The following is a 20771-nucleotide window of genomic DNA, read 5'->3' on the forward strand; positions in this document are numbered from 1 at the left end:
GCCTCACCTTCACGGTGAGAATTTCTCCCTGCCTCAATTCCCATTTCCTAAGCAGCCTTTGCTCTGGAGGCAGCTGATGCTAATGGGAGTCCTTTGGGAGGCACAAGTGCAGGATGAGAAGGAGCGCAGAGGGAAAGCTTCAGCTGGAGCGGTCAATCTGCACGGAAGGCGAGACCAGGATGGGCTGGAGTTGTAACCGCTCTCCCCGTGCAGAGAAGAGAGTGCTGCTAAGGCAGACAGATGGTGGCTGAGTACCTTCACATGGGTATAGTGCAACTTCTGCTTGTTTAAAACGCTGTGGAGAAGTAGCCAACTGCTTGGTACCAGAGCACGGATAAACAGGCAGCTGACACCCATGGCTCCAGTGGTAGCACGAGCCACTCTGCAGTAGGTCCACTCTGGCACCCGCAAGTTTTCCACACTCTTTACAACCTTTGCAAGTTAAAGTGTCAAGGCAAGACAAACCATGTAGCAGTGCATTCCTTGTATTTCATATACAAAAAAGGGCTCTAGGCTGGGAGCAAGAAGGCACAAACTTGGGAAATAACAGTTGAGGAGTTTACACAAAAGTTCCGTGTCATTTATTAGGCATCACTTAGCACTTGTTTCACATTTTGCCCCCCAACTTCCCAAAGCAACATCTATTTTTCCCCACTTCCTTTCCCTTCGTCCCCTTCTTTTGGATAAAGCTGCCTGTGCTCTATAGATACAGTTGCTGAAGGATATATTGCAAACACAGTTAAACACGTCGTACACAGCAAAAAAATGTATTATAGTATTAGGATAGTCACATAATGTCGTTAGCCTTAAGCTGCGGCAGTGCCTGCGTGCTACAGCGAACCAGCTCAGGAACAGCAAGCGGAGCCACTGTACAGGAACAAAACAGCGTTGGCAGTGTTAGGCAGAGCAAGGGAGCGAGGGGGAGGCTTTCTCGGGGTGCCTGAGCAGGCGAGGTGGCTGTGGGTCACGGGGAGCCGCTCTGAGGAGACCCGCCCAGAGCCTTGGAGGTTCGCCAGCCCAGATGGGTCGTGTGGCAGGTCCTTGGAACGCTTTAACGTTTGTTCACTGTGCATACACATCGGTCACCCCCCACGTTTCTCCTGTTAGGCTATGTTTTCTTTATATATATATTTTTTTTTAACTTTTAACTTTTTAATTTTTTTTTCTTACAACTGTTAAAAAAGTTTCATGGTAAAAATAACTCACTATATGGTACATATGCCCAAAGTGGTGCGATACTTTATATAATAAAAGATGAAAATAGTCACTTTCCATAATAAAAATAAGTTCTATTTTTTGTTTATTTTACAATATACTTAATAATTCTTTTCTTCTTCTTCACTCTGCAAGTAAATAGGTCCCGTTTTGATAGCGCTTCTGAGTCGATTAAAGTGGCAAGAGACCAGAGAATGGCTTATAAGCATTTTGAGCAGCCGCATTCCACATGTCTCTCCAGTTCTTCTGTGAAGGTGGAGCCATCCACGCACTGGAAGAAGTATTTCCGCCTCTTGCTCCGGAGAGGAACGCAGCACTGCCCATTGTCGCAGCCGCCGCGGCACTCCAGGCGGGGTACTTTGGAGGCAGTGGCACATGACGTGTAGCCCTGCTGCTTACGGACTACCTCTCGTATTACCTCTCCTTGGCAGAGATTCTCTGGTAAGACAGCAGAGAGGGAAAGAGAAGAAGGAGAACAAAAGCGGTGACTATTTTGCCAGATATCGCCCAAACATCAGCAGACAGCCCCATACGGGTACCGCTCGGTATTCACGGCAAACAGATGGCATGAGAAGGACCTTCATCTTTTACTGCTCTGTACCTGCCATCAAACCAGAGCTTGTGTTACACAAATGTGTAATATCCGGCAGCAGGCAGGGGCCGAGCAGGCCTGCTGGCTTTGATCAGCACTTCTGGAAGTGCCTTAATGAATGCTGAGTGCTGAATCCTGCAACACTCCTGCAAAATATGAATTACTTTTACTGTGTCTGCTCTTCAGGATCAAAGGTCAGCCTGCTCTGTGTGACATTAGCGATCTGGGATACCTGGAAACATCTGTGCTGCTCTGCAGTTACTTTGTGGCAGCCAGATACAGTTTGGTGTGCCTGTATATGTGTGTAATTTGGAAAGTCTGTGGTTCGTTCACAGGAAAGGCACAACCTAAATAAAAATCCTGTAAGCCAGGCTCCTTCCTTCTGTCCAGGAGGAAAAAAAAAAAAGGCAGAGGGGATGAAGTTAGAACTCGCTGGGTTTCCAGTGAGGCTTTTCAGGTCAGGGCAGGAGAGCGGAGCCCCTGCCCTAGTAGGAGAGCCCAGCCCCACCTGTGGAATTCCCCAGGACACCCAACCAGCTGCACCAGAGGGAGCAGCCCCAGAGTCTTCCCTGCCACTTCAGGGGAGCAGCACCTCCTGCTCCCAGTTCCTTCGCAGGTCATCTACAAAAGCCCCTGGTATGCAGGGTAGGACCTCCCTTCCCAGTGCAAAACCTCACAGCAGCCTCTCCTCTAAACATCTCGCCAGAGCCTGGCGAGCAGCAAGCCTTGAGGATTCAGAGAATAAAACCCTTCGCTACAGATGCCCTCCTTCCCATGTGTCTGGACAGCAGCTAGCTGGCTGTGGCGTGCTTCCTTCCTCCTCCTGTATTGCCCTGCAGAGCCTGACTTAGCTCTATCTTCTGCTCTTTTCCATTTACCCCCAAGCACGAGTCACACAGAAGAGAGGTAAAAACGATGGGATAAAGCAGCAGCGCCGCAGCCCAGCGTCCTGGGCGCTCCGGCCAAGCGTACCTCTGTCACAGTGTTCTCCGCTGTAGTTGGGATCACACTCGCAGTAGGGCTCCCCATGCTCGGAAATTTTACACTGCCCGTGGTTGCATTTCAAAATCCTGCAGGGATTTGAGGAATTGTTCTTCTTGTCACAGTACATGCCTGTGTAGCCCTCCATGCACTTACAGGTGTAAGCAACATTGGCCACCATGCACTTGCCATGCAGGCACCTGGAGAAAGAGAAGCATTTAGAGCTGGCCTGTATTAGATGGGAAAGTTCCCTTTCCCAGGGATGTTTGCTTTTGGCATTTCTGCCTGTTCTAATTCCAGGCTACTAATCCAAACCCAGCAGTTCAGCATCAAACACTGAAAAAACCGTCAATTTTCAGTGAATACTGGGTAATGGTCAGAGCATACATTTAGTATTTGCGATCCCAAGTGACATCTTTGGAACCCATTCAGCTCCTCCATGAGCATGGGCCCACACAAGACAGCCTACACGTAATTCCTTAGTAGAATTCCTCTGCAAATACTACCAGGTGATGAAAAATTGTGCCATAAATGAAGGCGCTTGCAGAATAGCTATGCACAGACTATTTCACAGCAGTTGTAGTTGAAGGGTTCCCTGGCTCATGTGGCGTGCAGTGAGCTTTGCTGTTTCTGAGGAATACCACCAGGAGGGGTGTGGATCCTTAGCAGGTTCTGACACCATCCCTGCTGGTGGGACAGGGACAGACTTGAGATGGACTAAGGGCAGGGAAGAAAGCAAGTGTCCAGCCAAGGGAAAACTACTTGGTGCTTATGAATCTTTGCTATGCCAGGTCCTACTTGACATAAACCCATGTCTCTCTCTTATTTTTATTCATTTTTCTTCCTGGTACTTTCCAATTTTTCCCTGCTTTTGTTGAATCCTTGGACATTCCATTTTTAAGTTTTGAACTAAAAAGCACAAATAATAAAAATAGTTTCAGTCAGGCCAAAACATGCAAAATATTGTAATAGAGGGAGTCACAGTCTATGTAAAGCAGCATTTTGTGCCCCGCTAGCGAATGGTGTGCTTGGACAGCAACTCGTGCTATCATCAACTACCTGATCTTTACGGCGTCATGTCCTCACTGAGATTAATCTGAGAGTGTTGGGGCAGACACCGTGCTGCCCCTGACACAAAGGGCTTGGCTTTAAGGAGACAGCTCCAAAAGGCTGAAGTGATTTAATGCAAGGTGGGACAGTATGTGAGCTTTAAAAATATACACACAGCTACTTCCCTTAGCACGGGGGCTACTTTCACATTGCATCACCCTCCTCGCATTACAAGAGGCAATCTGTCATCTCATAAACATCTGCAGCTCCCATATCTTTCTCTGCCTAACCACCACAGCTTCATGCTGGCGTTGGAAATTCGAGGAAGTGTTTGGGTTTCTCAGTGTTTCTTCACTTGGGTCTTCATACTTTTGGTCTGTCAACCGTCAGATGCTTCTCAACACCTTCCTGGGTTCAGTACTTAGAATTGGACCCAGGAGGAAGTTTAAGATGGTACCTCTGCCAAGTTTAATTTCTGCCCTTAGAGGGTGATTATTCACTGCATCAGTTTACTTGCCAAGAGCACATGCTTATGAAAAGCACAGGTAGTGTGACCAAAGTACCTTCTAAACCAAAAATACTTCCACTTGCTTATGGACCAGCACTGAACTCTGCAGGCTGCTGCTCTGGCTGGGCTGCTGCTGTAAGCAAGCTGTTCATCCAGCGTTTCTCCTGGAATTGCAGTTATCTGGCCTTTGAACTGTGAGCACTTTGCTCTCACGCTCCCTTCGTGTTACACTATGCTGCAAGCTTGTGCTTTAAAGGGGAGCTTCTGAGTGTAGGAGCTATTGGGGAGCCAGCCAGCTATTTGGGGAATGTAAAACTGTCCACATGGGAGCTCGTGATGGTCTTGAGGGAGTCAGTCCAAATACGGGGTCCAGTGCTGCTATGTGCATACCCCAAGGTGTGTGCCTCCCACTCTGCTCCGGGTAGGTGTAGGTGCTCACCACCTCAGGGGTCACCCACACCCATTAGCAGGAGGGTTTGTATTTTAATGCGTGGAGTAACAGCTGAAAGCATGACCTGCAGTGCTGACACCTTAGCTCCCCCAGGACAAAAAGCTCATTTGGAGAGGGAGTGACATCGGAACTAGAAGTGGAAATTGAGAGTTGCCCTGGATACTGTCTCACAACTGTCACTAATTTATTGTGGAAACCCAGCACCTCCAAAAATAACAGCTTTACAAGATGAAATGTAACATACGTGTTAGCTGTAAAGTTTCCACCCTCCCATCAGCTTACTTGTGGTTAAGGCATGGGTCTCCAATCTCCTGGTCACACAGGGGGCCCGTCCAGCCTGGGTGACACTCACAGATCACACTTGTTTTCTCCAGGGACCGGCAAATACCGTGCTTGCAGATGTTGCAGGATTTGCAGCCTGGGAGGACTCCTAATGACTGCTGAGGTAAATCCTTGAAATCCTGCAGCTCGTTGTTGATGCGGACGTCGTGAATACATCCGTGGAAACCATTCGGTGTCTTATCTGCACCCTGGCGCAGCGAAGATAATCCAGTAGAGGTCGGGATCCCTTCAGATAAGAACAAAAAGGGAAGGTTTACTCACAGTTACAGTGATGGCACATCAGTTATAATGGCTAACGGTTCTTTTGTCTTTAAAGAACTAATTTGCATAGGACCTTTGTAAGGTAACACAGTTCCACTGTCCCCATTCTGCAAACAGAAAGGAACAAAAATAAAATCCCTTGCCCATGCTTATGTAAGAAATACATGACAAAAAAAGCACCAAAAATAGAGAAAGCAGCCCATTTTTTTTTTGGCCAGTGGTTCTTGTCCTTAGAGAATGCTCCTTCTGCCTATGGTTTCACAGCAATTATCTTGAAAGATTTGAGAATGCCTTTACTTGGCAGGAGGTAGCTACCACCTCCAGGATGCAGCATTACCAAACCCAGCATTACACCTGGAGTGCTCGGAGTGCGCCCCATCGAAACAAGTGCAGGAGAATTGGAGGGCCAAGGACCAGTGCTTCAGGAGGCCAGGCCGTGTCCTGGGGACAGCTATCCTTCATCTCACTGAAGCACTTGGAAGCTTCCACATGCTCAGGTGGCCAGCAGATTCTTTTGGATGTTGTGTTTCACCCTCCCCACTGACCTCCGCTTGGGCTGCAGAGCTACACTGGCACAGGCCAGTGCTTCCATTTTCAACTGAGTAAGGCCTCTGAACTCACTCTCCGTAAGAAACTCCACTGTTAAAGATGTTTTTGAGCCAAACCCAGCATCCATCTTTGACCATGCCTCAGGGGTGAAGTTGCTAGACCAGGTATTTGGAGAGGTGGGAGAAACTGTGGGCACATGAAGGCTCAGGTCTGCCCTAAAGCTTAGTGTAGATTAGGAACAACTGCTCTGGGGTAATTCAATCAATTAACTAAACTGGCTGAAGTGGAAGGGCAGTTGGCATCCAAGGGAGCGCTACATGCAGAGAGGTGGCACATGCAGAACACTGAGGGTTCAAAAGGAGCAAGAATAATTTTAACGGGCAGTAAGTCAAGTCCTCACTGAGCCCACGGGTCCTGGTATCCAACAATCCTCATTTCAGGCCTCAGGCTTCTCCTGGGAACGCGTTTTGGTGGGTACCTTTTGAAAATTAGTATCGATCCACAATGCTCATCCACTAAAACAGCTTTTCCACGTGATTACTTCCCAAGTTCCCTGTGCATAAATCGCTGTGGGGCTGGTCTCTTTTATGCTGTGCTAGAGGAAGGAATTGTGATGGCCTCACCAGCAGATTGTCTTTGAGGTGTAATGCTCTTTAATAGCCTGTGACATTCTTAATAGGAGCCAATTATAAAAGTTCAGCTCTGTACAAAGCATGATTAGCCAGTTTTATGATTTACAAGGGCAATACTTGGGGTTCTTTTACAGAAGTGCTATTAAAGGGAATTATTTACAAAAGGCTTGACCAGCACCAAGTGAAATTGCTGTTTCTACTGTTGGCTTCAATGATCTAGTTAGAAAAAGCCCAAAGACTTTCTGAGTCTATTAATGTTCTGCTGACTTGTGGGTTTAGAATGGGCTGACTAAAAATTCAAGAACTCCATGTCACCAAAAGGAGAAATTTCAACATCCAGCCCAGAATAAAGATGGGAGGGTTCTTGCCAACACAAATCAACTGGGCAGAGCACAGATTGTTTCTGTCTCTTCAACACCTAATCACTGGCACACTCTTTCTTCTGGGCATCTCTTCCCCATTCACTTGGCCTCTCCTGACCCCAAAATTCAGTTCTGAATGGGAAAACACTTCTTAACTGAAGTTCACAGAATCATAGAACTGTAGGGGTTGGAAGGGGCCTCCAGAGATCATTGAGTCCAACCCCCCTGCCAAAGCAGGGTCCCTGGGACAGGTCGCACAGGTCGGTGTTTATATGGGTCTTGAATATCTCCAGAGAAGGAGACTCCACCCCCCCCCAGGCAGCCTGTCCCACGGCTCCCTCAACCTCACTGTGAAGAAATTCTTCCACTTTTTGGTGTAGAACTTCCTGTGCTCCAACTTGAGGCCATCGTCCCTTGTCCTGTCCCCACAGACTCTGAGAAGAGGCTGGACATCTCCCCATATCCCACACTTCAGATTTTATAAACATTGATCAGATCCCCTCTCAGGCTTCTTTTCTCCAGGCTGAACAGCCCCAGCTCACTCAGCCTTTCCTCATAGGGGAGATGCTCCAGTCCTTTAATCATCTTTATAGCCTCCTCTGGACTCTCTCCAGGAGATCCCTGGCTTTTTTATACCAGGGAGCCCAGAACTGGACATGATACTCCAGGTAGGGCCTGACCAGGGCAGAGTAGAGGGGGAGGATCACCTCCTTTGACCTGCTGGCCATGCTCCTTTTGATGCACCCCAGGATCCCACTGGCTCTCTCAGCCCCCAGGGCACACTGCTGGCTTATGGCCAACCTGTCATCCACCAGCACCCCCAGGTCCTTCTCTGCAGAGCTCCTCTCCAACAGGGCATTGGTCCATTTCAGTATCTTTTTAATACTGAGGCTCTGGCTTCTATCTCCAGTGAGAAAGCTATTAGGCAAGAAGTTCTTAGCTTGTGCACTGATATGGTTTGGAGGTTTTAATCTTCCCCCCACCCGAATTTTTAGACCTCTATAAGATTTCCATCAGAAATACAGCTCATTTATGGTATTTCTAAACCTACTGACTATTGACTTGCTTTTTTTACCATGACTGCGCTACTTCCATTGTATTCTTCAACTCCTCATCTTGGTGCCAGCCAGCCCTGAAAGCTTCAGGAATGACAAACTACTTGCTTTTGCTGTGGCTGTGTAACAGAGACGCTGCCTGTGTGGAGCTGAGGTTAACTTCTCAGTCTGGCACTTCAGCTTGTGCTGGCCCTGTGGTGCGGTGTTGCTGGGCTATGGAGTATGAAGCAGGACAGCAGAGGGGTGGTTTCCAGGCTCCCTGCTCAGGGAACCAACCTCTGGCAGAGGGGAAAGGCAAACTGCTAGCTCCCACGCTCTGTAGAGTCCTCTCTGTGGGATGGGAAGTAGTTTTCTTCAAGGAAAACTTGTTAAAATCATAAAGTCCAGAACAACTCACTATACCTCCGATGTAGAGGGGTGTGTTGAGGCTGGCAGATGACTGTTTCTGGAGTTTTCCTAGACTCTTGGGAGTGCCCTTGTCCACCACCAGGTTCAGCGTCTGATTCAGCATCACAAGTTCCACACTGTGAAACTGCCCATCGTTCACTGTTTCCACACTGCAAGGGAAAAAGAGGGTAAAAGGTGAGGTTAATTCTGCACGGCTGCTGCAAACACCGTATTGAAGTGTAAAAGGTTGGCCCAAAGAATGGGTCTCTGCTTGGCACCCTCTGTCAGTGGTAACAGTCACAGGTCAGGTTCCATTGAGGGGTTTTGTAAAGTCCCAACATAGCAGCCCCCGAGCTTCTTACCCAGATTTTCTTTACTACCATCAGAGAGGAACAGGTATGCGTAAGGAGTGGCTCCTTTCTGAGGCCGAATCACTTTCTAGATGTACCCACCTCTCAACCCAGATGACATCCTGCCCATCTTTAGCACCCAATACTGAATAACTGATGTTTAAGGCCATTGCAGCATGGAAACAGGACCTCAACTTCAGAAACAAATCACATTCAACTTGGAAATTACCAGAAGTCAGTTGTTCCTGGAGGAAGTTTCATTTTTATAGCATTTTACAGCAGACCTGTCCAAACCAATTACACACGAGCAACGTCCAGCAGACAGTCAGCACTGCAGCACTAGTGAGGATGTACTTGAGACGAGCGCAGCGCCGACTGACCCCGAGCTGCACCAGCACGCTGTGCAGTGCTGCTGGCCCCACAGGCTTTGGGGGTGTGTCACGAACACGTGTGCGGTTAGAAGTCTGCGTAAGATTACACAGGTTAGAAGATGACAGCAGTATGTGAGCACCTTTACTCTGGGGTTTTACATAAATGTGAGGTAAGCTAGTTCTGTCATGGAACGGCTCTGGGAAAAGCTCTGTGGCTGAACTGCCTGGCCTGGACCTGCAGGGAAGCAGCTGGGCTGCGGCCACTGCCCATCCTCAGGATGGCAAGAGAGCCCTGGGGAGCCAGACCTCAAGAACGTGGAGCTGATGGCACTTAACGTGCTTTTAAGAAAAAAAAAACAAAAGCTTGACATTGTAAAAAGATCCATATCCAGTTGATCCAGTAGACAGTTTGGCTCAAAATACAGTTATATCAGGGCCACAGCAAGGGCAGTGAGTTGGTGGGCTGGGATAAGAGGCTGAGGGCTTCTCCTGGACTCGTCACCAAACGTGATGAGTGTGTGCACCTCAGAAAGGCCAGCCTATCACCACAGAACCTGGGTCAGCTGTACTGGGGCCCACACCGCTAGCAGCCTACTTCATGGATTGACAACTTAACTTAAGTTTGAAAACAGCTGCTCCAAACTTTCTGTTTAGATGTTCCTGAATCCTGCTAAGTATCTGCCACAGTACAAGAAGCAGCTGTGCTAGGCGAGGCGCTGACTGGGTGATCCTTCCTACTCCTGCGTATCTCGCTGCTGTGTTGCAATGCTTAATTCCTTGGGGTGAAGTACTCCGACTCCCAGCTGAAAGGTGCGAGATAAATGGAAGTGCATATCTGTGATTGCTAGTCTAGGCAGGCGTGCCAAGGGAAGGCAGGAGTGTAGCCAAAACCCATCGGCTCTGCGAGCTGAGCTCTGAGGAGGTGGGATGGCTGGCTGTATGAGCAGGAACCCTTCCCCTGTGGGATCGCTATCTGACGTGAGCGCACAAAAGTACATTGTTATCTGAAGAAGGCCAAGCTATGACCATTTGTCAGAGGACAGCATTATCACATCTGGCAGGGCTGGCTCTTCCCTGGGCCAGGATTTCGCAGGCATTAATCACCTACTCCTCCGCAGCGTGTGCTTTTTCCAGATTAGGCCTTGGCTGACAGGCAAACCAAAGTCTCTGCATCCCAGCGGGGGTGCAGGCCGCCACCCCCAGCAGTGCTCACACCTTCCAGTACTCCCAGGGCTGGGTACTGGAAAGGGAGTGAGAGGTCCCTGTCTGTCGGCACACCTGGACAAGTTCTGTGCAGTTCTAACTCTACCTTCTTAACTTGGAAGTAAAATCTCTGCACCTGGACTTGGAGAAACAAAGTAACTTCCAGCCACCACCCAGCACCCCAATTTACAGCAAATAGAGCCAGAACAGGCCAAGCACTTTGTTTTTTTGAGAAGATGCAACCATAGGATAGAACAGCTGTAGGTGGGCACCCGGGATGGCACAAAGTCCCCAGCCAGGAGGTACTCATGTCAAAGGCCTCGCTGCTGTTGTCCAGAGGAAGACGTTAAGACACCTTTGGATTTTGAGAGAGATGGAGATGACACGGGGGGAGAGACCGGCGGTGAGAGAAATGCTGCACTAACTCTGCTCAGAGCCTCTCACATAGCTGGGCCTTTAGGAGACTCAGCAATCGTCTGAGACAGTTGGAGACAGTGGCTTGGCTGGAGATGAAGGGAAGAAAGCCACAGACGCTGAGCAGCGCATCACGACGCAGCTCGCAGCACAAACTTGCTGCGCTCGGCTTTTTTTTTTCAGGGGGCCTCTTCCTGACCCAGCTCTCTGCAAGGCTTTTATTAAAATCTTAATTGAATTCTTATTGGGGATCAGGTGGTTTTACCGGGCTCTTCTTGCACCACGGCCCGTGGCACGCAGATACCTGCCGCGGGGCCGGGACGTTACTGGCATTCACCGGCACTCGGGTGCTGCCAGCCCCAAGCCTGCCGCGCTACACGGGCCGCGGTGAGGGAACAGGGGCCGTGGGCCCGAGCCAGGACCGCCGAGCTGGGGACGCCGCCGGGCTCCGCCAAGCCTGGCGGCCGAGGCGGAGCGTCCGGAGCGGCGGGCGGGCACCAGAGGGCGGTGGAGCATCGCGGAGCGAGCGGGGCGCTCGGCGCGGGCGGCGGGAGGGCTGCGGGCAGGGGGACGGTGGGCGGGGGGGCACTCTGGGCAGGGGGAAACTCTGCGCAAGGGATACTCTGGGAAGGAGGGGGACACTCTGGGAAGGAGGGGGGCACTCTGCTGCCGGGGAGGGGGCACTCCGCAGCATCATGGCCATCGCGGCCCTGGCTTACGGAGGGTTCCAAGCCGGAGGACCATACAGGCTCCGTACGGCGGGTCTGCTCTGGCTCGCTGCTCCCCGGTTCTATACTGGCACCGATCTCGCCGTGTCCCGCACCTGAGAGCTGCCCTGACCTTACCCAACTCCTTCCTTCCCCAAAGGTTTCCGCACCTTCTGGTTAAATCGGGAGTACATCTGAGCAGGGCCAGGGGAAAGGGCTGAAGAAAGCAGCTCTGCGCTCAGGTGGGATGCTCCCACAGGGGAGGGAGGCCACTAGAGAGGGCTCTGTAAGGTGTCATTACAATGGCATATCACAGGGGCTCTGTCCGAGCAATTCCAGCAGTTGAGCCAACGGACCCACTGCACAGGGCACTGCATGCAGGCAATAGACACGGCTTCTGCCAGGGGGCTCAGGCTCCAGAATCAAAGAAACGAAGGGAAAGGGACGTGCATTAAATGTAAAACTCCAGGGAATATACGAAAGAACTGATTTCCACTCTCACTTTGGATTTATTTCTCTTCCTCCTATAGTTCCTTTCCCCCCGGCTCCAGCCCCAAGCACACACAGATGTCAGGAACAGCGACTCCCCCTGCTCTGATACCCGCGAGAGATTTAGAGCTGAGCCACTGTAAATATGCCAGTGAACAGAAATGCATTAAAGGATTAAAGCATTCAGTTCAAACTTGTAAAAGTTGGGCTTTGGGGTTAGTTCCACTGACATGTAATATACCTGTAGTGTAGACAGCAGAGAACAGCAGGGCAGAGAAATCAAAACCAAAAATAGCTTTAAGTTATGGCAGCAAACCATGTCACTGAGGAAACGTATAGACATCAATTATGCAAATGAGGACATCAATTCATTAGCTACAGTCCTCAGATTTTCCTGACCTCAGTCTTAATGGGGACATGCCTCATTTGAAGCACAGAACAAAGCAAACACGAGGATGGTGAGTGAGCGGGGAGTGAAGGCCACGGGAACACTGAACTCGGATAGAAAGCATTCGAAGTAGAAGGGGATAAGCCGAGGTACGTCCCCAAAAGAGCATAAGGTGTGTACAAGACATGACAAGGGCAGGGACCAGAGAAGTACCACCAAAATGAAGACAGACAAGGTGAGAGCTGCAGGAAACTGCATTGAGATGTTAGTGATCTGGGAGTTAAAAAACTCATTCTGTGCCAGGCTGACATCAGGTATCAATGGTGACAGTGTTTCACCTTTCCAAGCTACAGCTACCTTCTGCCCTTAGTTCCAGTTATAATCGGTCCTTGGCCTAAAATAGATTTAAGCTTCTCCATGGCAACAAAGGGAAAATCATAATTGGAGTGGTGTTTGTGCTACCTCTACAATAACACATCACTGCAAGCGCTATCATCCTCTGAAGCCAAATAAAAACCACATGTTGAGCAGAAAGTATGAAAAATGCTAATGAAACACAAGATTAGGGAAATAAGAGGTGAAAGAGATATATTAAAGCACTCAAGTTCACTTTCAGCTCAAAACACACTCCCTTTTGTTATGTTCGATCCTGTTTTACATGACTCTGGCGTTAGGTCTCCTAGGCTGAGGGCCCTCGACATTAAGATTTCTTTTCCTCAACACCTCCATTTTCATTCGCTTGACTTTATACCTTTTCTCCTACTCATAACTCTGTAGACCACCCAAATAAACCATCTTTCTCTTCTTGGTGTTTACAGCCCTTAAACACTGGCAGCTGATTACCGTATCTCCCCTAATGATCGTTTGGCCAGGCTATGCATATCTAATTTCCAGTTATAATTCAATTCCTGCAGCACCCCTGCCAACACAGAAAGTTATTGTATTACAGACCTTCCAGGGGAAAAGCAAGGACCCTTTTTATACCCCTGCAAGATGCAATTAACACAATCCCGACCCCTCTCCCTGGGTAATTCATAAAAGGGTCAGATTCATGGCCAGGGTAAATCCTCCTTGTTTGCAGTGAATTCTCAGGGTCCCCAACACAGGCAAGGGGGCTGATGCCTCCCTCCAACCCCACTGCTGGGGAGCTGAAGCCTGCGCCGGCCTCCTGCAGCATCTCCACAGAGCTGAGCACATCATTCTGCTGGGAATGTGCTAAATGCAAGCGTAACGGTGGTGTTAGTAGCTTGGAGGAACTCTTGAAGGATCGCGGTGTTACCGCCTTCCCATCTTACTCCCCAGCACGAGTCTGCGCGTGGCGGCACGCGGCGCACTGCGGTGCGGTGAGCTATTGCATCTCGGTGTCTTTTCTGTAACACGCCTCATATAAAATAACAAACCCATAAATACAGAGTATAAAACCAATCACAGACAGATCCTGCAACGCTACCGGGACTCGTTCCGTTGTCCCTAAAACACCAACCAAGCCGGCACCTCAAGCAGCACAAAGGCCAGCCCAGCACAGCACCGTACGCATGCAGCCAGGACACGCCAGGACAGGCAGCGGCACAGCCCCTGCATAACAGGGTGCTGGGGCTCACTTTTTATCCCTGGTATCATGCTGCATTGCAAAAGGCTGTGCCATTCCACTGGATATCAGATCTCCTGATAGAGGAAATCCACCAAGAGTCTACACAGAGTAATTTAATCAGGGGAATATATACGTCATCCATCTATATCCATCCATCCCCTTTGCAGCTCTTGAAAACAGGAGGGTATCTGCCCATTAGCAGCAGGGAGCAGGGCCGCTACTGAGTGCATTTAAAAGGGTTTGCAATTGGAAGGACAGAGCAGGATAGGTTTTACCTCAAACTGCAGGCTAAGCCCAAAGAAAAGGAAAGCTGTGACTACTAGAAACCATGGTTAGGAAATGAAACTGTTTTCACCTCATCTGTGGTAATATACCTACAGTTATAGTCATACACAGAACCATGCTGCACCTCCGTGGTCACCCTCAGTGCCAGCCCTGCATGCACCACTTCTAGCAGAGGCCATATCTAATGAATCCAGACCCTGGTGCTTGGTACGGCCGGGATATAAACCTGTCACATGTGGTACACGCATCCAGTCACCGTGTTCACAAGAAATTTACAGGCAAAATACCGCTCCCCCCCCACCCCCCCATGTTTTATTAGCTTGCTACACGTTGCTGTAAGACAACCCCCTCACAATTCAAGACATGCACCAGCCACTGGTGCACGGGAGATTTATAAAGTCATTTTGACTCTGATTAGGTTTATTCCACCATCGTCTATATGAGAATATTTCAACCTTCCTCTGATGTAACCAGTATCAACCAGCTTTGGCAATACACTACTCCACTTAGACCTGTGATATAGCAAGAAAACACCTTTTAAAATCCATCTGCACATCTTGCTCCTACTCACTGCAAACACTGTTGAGTGCAAGAGCATGTTTCCAACACACAGAAAACAAAGCGACTGCTCAGAGGGTGGACTGACAGCAGTGCTAATATAGGACGGTTTGGGAGCTGCCAGGACCACTCTCATGGTTTCACCAATGCTCTCACTAGAAGAAATAGTGAGGCCATATCACGGGCAAACTCATGATGAAATCAGGTTATCTGCTGGATTGGAAGAGAGTGTTTTTACGTCACAATTGCTTTGGGATTGGCTGGGCAGTTTTAAGACTTGAACTGAACTGGCTAAAGGTTACCCCAGCTACTGACCAACAAATAGGGGAAAACCTTCAATTGTAATATGAAGTTCTGCATTTTCAAGCAGCACTTTTCTTCTGGAGATATCACTGTATTATTTCTGGTTACATTCAAACCACTGCAGAGAACAGATTTTGGTCTCAGCATTCACTTTTAGTTAACCCAAGACTACTTTGAACATGAAAACCAGCAAGTACCTGCAAGGTGCTGAACTATTTCTAGAGTTCAGCAAACTTCCAAGAGCAAACCTCTTACTTCCTGATGCTCTTGAAGATGCCTTTGAATGGTCAATGCTCTCTACTGCAAAGTAAAATGTCAGAGCTGCCAAGGATCTGCTTTCTGTTTTAGGCACAACCATCTTCAGTGCTCACTATGGTCAGGGCAAAGGGGAGCTGCGTGGGGCCAGTGCGCTGTGCAGTTAGGCTCTAACTACAGGCTGAACTCAGAGTATTTTGCTACAGTGATTCCTTTTGGGTGTCCTCATCATTCCCCTTTCCTGCTTTTGTTTAGTTAGGAACTATCCCCATCTCATCGCCTCTCATTTCTTCTTGGGATTAGCACTGGTGTCTTGCTGACTTCATTACATTTTTATTATTGTTCTGTGCTGAAAGAAATAAGCATCCTAATGTTCCTGCGTTCAGGTTACGTGTACCGTGTGTGCTGCACTCCTCTGTCCTGCACAACTGTTCCTAAAGGGCTGCTGCTCAGCAAAGCCACTGATGGGGATCACAGAATCACAGAACTGTAGGGGTTGGAAGGGACCTCCAGAGATCACTGAGTCCAACCCCCCTGCCCAAGCAGGGTCCCTAGGACAGGTCGCACAGGTCGGCGTCTATATGGGTCTTGAATATCTCCAGAGAAGGAGACTCCACACCCCCTGGGCAGCCTGTCCCAGGGCTCCCTCACCCTCACTGGGAAGAAATTCTTCCACATATTGGTGTAGAACTTCCTGTACTCCAACTTGAAGCCATTGCCCCTTGTCCTGTCCCGACAGACTCTGAGAAGAGGCTGGACATTTCCCCCCGTATCCCACACTTCAGATTTTATAACCATTGATCAGATCCCCTCTCAGGCTTTTCTCAAGGCTGAACAGCCTAAATTCTTTCAGCCCTTCCTCACAGGGGATGCTCCAGTCCTTTAATCATATTTGTACCTCTCCTCTGGACTCTCTCCAGGAGATCCCTGTCTTTTTTATACCTGGGAGCCCAGAACTGGACACAATACTGATGGACACAGCCCAACTGCTCCAGCTTCCCTGCTGTCCCCTTCAGCCGGGAGAGAGCTGCTGGGAGATACAGGGCAGCCGTGCAGAGACTCAAGGAACAGTGACACACCAGCTTATGGGTGCCTGGTTTAGAAAACAACATCAAATTGATTTGCCCAACAAAATACACAGACTGATAACAATTTTCTTATACATTCCTAGGAGGTGATTTGGGAGGAGGAGGAAGAACATCTTCTGCCACCTGTTTGAGGCTGACTTGGGTCTGCAGCAGTGCCCTGATTTTTGTAAGCAGCAGGGATGCAGTGATGGTGCAGATGGCCACACTCCTAACTGGGAGGATACAAACAATGCCCTGACTTCAAGCGGCCATAACACAACTTCATCCAAAGAATGAGTTAAAACGGCACAGACCCTCTGAACGGAGAAGCAGCCAGGGAGTTAATTTCCTTCAAACACTGGTGTAAGTTCTCCAGATTTGAAGTGTGAGTGAGGGGAAGTGCCCTGTCTTTGGGCAGGTCAGCAGCCTGTGTGTGCCTGGGCAGCCCAGCCTCTTGAGGGCAACTTACACCGATTGCCCCAGACTTTGGGACCTAAAGAAGTGACCAGGGCCTCAGAGAACTTAACTTCTATTTCTGTCACTACCACGGGCACGTGGCTTTAGGTGACTTCTGTCTGACTTCCTGTGCCTGGCACACTGGCACACCAACTTGCTTTGTGAGAGGTTTTGCTGCCTTTGTGTAAAGCATCTCACCCCAAAACACCCTACGTGTATGCACAAGGTTAGAAATGAAGCTGTGGGTCTGCAGCATGCTGTTTCTGGGTACTCAGATATTACACTGGAGAGAATGTGCTGGGAGGAGGTGAGGAGACAGAGAAGAGATGAGAAACTACCATTCCTGCAATGGATACTGAAGAGATTTACTAAGACAGAAAATAGTTCAGCTTAACAAGGTTTTGCCTGCAAAGTCCCCTGGCAACCTGAAAGAGAAAACTTTACCCATCCTATGGCTTGTGTCAGCAGAAGAAAGTTTCTGAATTTCATGAACGCAAATATTTGATTCTGAAGCTGAAGTTAAGAGTTAGATGGTATTTTAAGGTCTTGGCCTTACATTTTCACTATCCTACTACACAAAAATCCAAGAAAAACTAGGGAAATGTGACGTTTGCAGTTTGACAAGAATGTACCTGTCTTTTTTTTGTTCCATTCAAATACACCAGAGCCTTTTATAAAAGCAAAAAACAATTCATCTGTCCTTTCCCTTGACTTATGCAAGATGTATAAATACATTCAAATTTTACAACTTTTACTGTGCAGGTCAGAGATTAATACCGATTTCTTTCCTTGTAGTTGATGCGAAATCTCTAAGGAGTGCCTGGAAAAATAAGTGTGTGTGATAGAATAAAATGAATTGCAAATACCCAGAATTGCTAAGAGCTCAGTCATGTCTCACGGAAATATCTGAAAAACAGTCTGTTTAGAGACCATCCAGAAGTACCAAAGAGGAATCCCACAGGGGAGAGGCACAGCGCAAGCTGCGGACTACAAAGGTATTAGGAAGAAGAGTCATGCAGTGAGTCTGCAAATAGACTTCTGGTAAAAACAGAGTTGGACAAGCTCTAATAATGATCCTAAGGATAACTAATTCCTTCACTCCTCTAGCACATTCCTTCCTAGAAGGCAATGTGTTAATGGTGAAGCCTCCCAGGGTTTTTTGTAGATAAGCAATTGCAGCTAAACAGAGGAAATTACACAGAAGTCCCATCTCCTGCATCTCCAGAAGATGTGGATGCCCTTCTGTCACCAGAGCAATCATTCAATCTCAGCACCAGAAGAGCAGAGGAGAGGTCTAGGAGATCTGAGTAGAGAACCAAAGTCCTTGACTATTATGAGGTTCACTTCTGGAGTGGCCCAGTCAGGGTCCTGTTGTTGGACAAGGAATGCCGGTGGCCACGCCGGCTGCTCCCCGGGCTCCAGCACCACAGGCAGAGCCTGAGGGACACGGAACAGCACGGACAGTTTGCAGATGCTGCTGGGGTAAGAGCCTTGTGCTGCTCCCCAGCCTGGAGGAGAAGGAACCTCGCCAGGAGACCCACAGCACATTTTTAAAACACATTTTCTATTTTTTTGGTGCATTTCTGTGCTTTCTGTGTGCAGAGAACCAGATTTAATTTGTCATCCCACAGCCATCACATATGAGGCAGATACCTTAAGAATTTCAGCTCCCTTACTTCAGGCCTTTTGCTTTAACCACAAGAACATCCATCTATGCTACTTAAGAATTAGCCAGCCCATGAGAACTGTGTGATACGATCTATAAGAAATATGTTTAATAATGTAGCATTTTGGAAAACAGATTATGCCAGGATGCTTTTAAAAGGAATCATAATGTAATCTGGGTGTAGGCTCTGCAGAAAGACAAATACAATTAATTCTTACACTTTCCTAACTGCCTCCTTTTTCACTGCTGTCAGGAAGCCTGCATGAAAACACATGATTTTACTCCGATGACGTGTGCATCTAGCTCTTTACCAGATATGACAGTCTGTATGCAACATGGCAATCTGGGATCTCTGGAGGGAATTACATCAGCGGTTTGTGTCAAATTTCTATTTTCCATTTCTCTTAGGAAGGATTAATTTAGCATCCAAATCAATGTGACTGTATAGCAGCATAAAACAGATCAGAAAAAAAAATTACAAGTAAAGTCTTATCTCTGGTTCAAGGAACAGACGAAGGAAAAAAGACAGAAAACAGGAAGCTCTCCCTACAGAATCCAGTCAAATGCATACTGGTATCACTGGCTGAATGCTGAAGCTACACAACTGCACACGCTTTTTTTACTCAAACTTTTAACAATTGGACTGTGGTGGTAAATCAAAGCAGCCCTTTCTTCATCAGCTGGTATCTGTGCAGAAGATTTACTTTATTTCAAGAACTCACTGTTGGCTCACTGCTAAGTACTGCCATGGCATGGAAGAGTAACTCTCACCAGTGCAGAAACCAGGAGGTCAATAAAGCACTTGGAAACAGATTTCTGTTCTCATAATTATTCAGAATAAAAGAAACAACAAATAGGAATCCTACTTCAAAAAGGGATCTTCTAGAAGATGCTTAGTATGACATCCAGGATACTATTATTCTTCACCTTACAACTGAGGGGTTCCCACACAGACCAGTGAGCTTTTCTTTTAAAAGGGCGAGTTCAATCATTGCATATTCGTGCATTAACTTGCCTTTCTTTCTAACCTGATGATAAATGGCAGTGTATTTTAGGTAGTCCTTTCCACTGGACATTTGCTGACCTTTATCTGCCTAGAATGAAGGTCTGATGTCAACTTTAACCTTTCTATCCAAACACACCATAGGAATGAATACATGTAAAGCAAATCTGAATGTACAGTGAGTTAATCCGGGGCAGCTTTAACTAAATCTGCTCAAAGGAGCACCTAAGCTGCAGGAACAGGCCCACACCAATGGTTAGAGACAATATGCCTTCACAGAGCAGATAAAATGAAAAAGCATGTCTTACTTGCTGGTGGCTTCCACACCTGCCTGACAACAGGCTTTGTCTTATCCCTACAGGGTTCTACTACCTGTATTAGACAAGTACTGTGCTAATTTTACCATTCCTAAGTTCTATTAATAAATCTTATCACGGAGACTGAGGAAATTACAGGTAATGTGGCTTGCCAATGACTTCAGCATCACATCATGGCAGTGCCTGAAACAGCCAGCTAAACATCTCCGTTACAACGCGGGACCAGGTGAGTTAGAGGTTCCCTGCGGCTGTAGCAGCCACAGCTCCCACCAGGCTGTATTTGAAGGCCGCATCCTCCTTTGGCAGACACTTCTGAGGAAAAGCACTTGCCAAAGCACCATTCATCTCTTCCAAGAAGTGGACCCCTTTGGAGGATAGCAGTGCCTGATATTGCCCATGAAAATTAATCTAATAGTCTCTCAACCGAGCTTCTCAGAGGCAAACAGTCCACTTTTGCTGAGAATGAGATTTAAAAGAGGCACCTGAACAAGACAGAAAGGAGTAGGCAGTAGGGAAGGCAAACAGTTTTACCACTGGTGAGGCTAAGACCTGAAGGTTTTGTGTTCTGCTAGTAACCTTATTTTTAACGAGAAGTGAAATATCGTAGAAGCTACACAGAAAAGAGTTCTCCAAATTCTTAAGGTTTAGGTGAAAATCATCGCATTGAATCAGGTATTCATTTCATCAAAATGCAAGCTATGGGATTCTGCAATTAGAAGTACAGATAAACTCATGGGGGGCAGTACCAACTACCCAAGGGCTTTCTTTTCCCTGGAGAAAGCCTTTAAAACATCCACAAATGCAGCCGGGACACAAACCCGAAATTACAGCCAATGCCTGAATAATGGAAACAACTTACCACTGGCCAAACTACTAATGAAACAGGGGAATTTCTATTATTTAGCGTTTTTTAAACTTGGCTGGAAGTTATGTCTTAGCCAAACAAAGCTTACGCCTTAGCTA

The 20771-nt window shown here is 47.9% G+C and overlaps 1 protein-coding gene across 1 annotated transcript in view; it reads right to left on the reverse strand.

The window, feature by feature from the left end:
- Positions 1-1268: 1268 nt before the first annotated feature.
- Positions 1269-20771, reverse strand: part of SLIT3 (slit guidance ligand 3) — a gene marked incomplete at its 5' end in the record, with an annotated part of 502705 nt that continues 483202 nt past the window's right edge. Inside the window, 4 exons of the mRNA XM_084268563.1 lie at positions 1269-1653; positions 2780-2988; positions 5080-5365; positions 8401-8555. Coding sequence (XP_084124689.1) covers positions 1415-1653; positions 2780-2988; positions 5080-5365; positions 8401-8555 — 889 coding nt within the window. The 3' untranslated portion in view covers positions 1269-1414. The remainder of the gene's footprint in view (positions 1654-2779; positions 2989-5079; positions 5366-8400; positions 8556-20771) is intronic.

This window comes from Gallinula chloropus (assembly GCF_964237585.1).
Source record: "Gallinula chloropus genome assembly, chromosome: 10".
NCBI lineage: Eukaryota > Metazoa > Chordata > Aves > Gruiformes > Rallidae > Gallinula > Gallinula chloropus.